Raw genomic sequence first — 515 nt, forward strand, 5'->3', positions numbered from 1 at the left:
GATCCCTCCATTGTCTTGCTGACAAGCCCCCGGCTTGCGGCTCTTCTATAAATCAGCGGCTTATTACGCGGCGGCTTTGACCCTATGCCCCAACGGACCATCAACGACCGGCGTGCCCTCGGATCGATGACCAAACGACACGCCGTACAATGGCTAATTGGGTACCGACGTGTCCGGTCATGCAGGTCTGTCGCCATAAGCCAACCGCCTTTCTCGCCGGCGGCATCTTTTAACTGGGCGGGATGGGAGGTTTTAATGCCGCGTCTCTACACTGCCTTATCCAGACCTGCGATGATCACCGCCGCCTCATATCCATGGTTTGTAAAGACCGTTTTGAATTCCAGAATAAATAACAAATCTTTGCAAAACCTAAATTTCATTACGGAGAAGAAACTCACTGCAAGATAAACGTGCTAGATTGTTCGCAAAACATATACCTATATAATGGGTGATAACACGATTCTTATGCACCGACCATGCACTGCTCATGAACAAAATTCATTCTACTAATATGT

General features: G+C 48.3%; 1 protein-coding gene across 1 annotated transcript; it reads right to left on the bottom strand.

The window, feature by feature from the left end:
- Nucleotides 1-23: 23 nt before the first annotated feature.
- On the bottom strand, nt 24-489 carry Tsp_14887 (conserved hypothetical protein; the record flags this gene model as incomplete). Its single annotated transcript, XM_003367241.1, has 3 exons — nt 438-489; nt 273-397; nt 24-233 (listed from the first exon to the last, which is right to left on the bottom strand). Coding segments are annotated over exons 1-3 (387 nt in total), but the record flags the coding sequence as incomplete, so codon positions are not given.
- Nucleotides 490-515: the final 26 nt, after the last annotated feature.

This window comes from Trichinella spiralis (assembly GCF_000181795.1).
Source record: "Trichinella spiralis strain ISS 195 chromosome Unknown Scfld4591, whole genome shotgun sequence".
Lineage (NCBI taxonomy): Eukaryota > Metazoa > Nematoda > Enoplea > Trichinellida > Trichinellidae > Trichinella > Trichinella spiralis.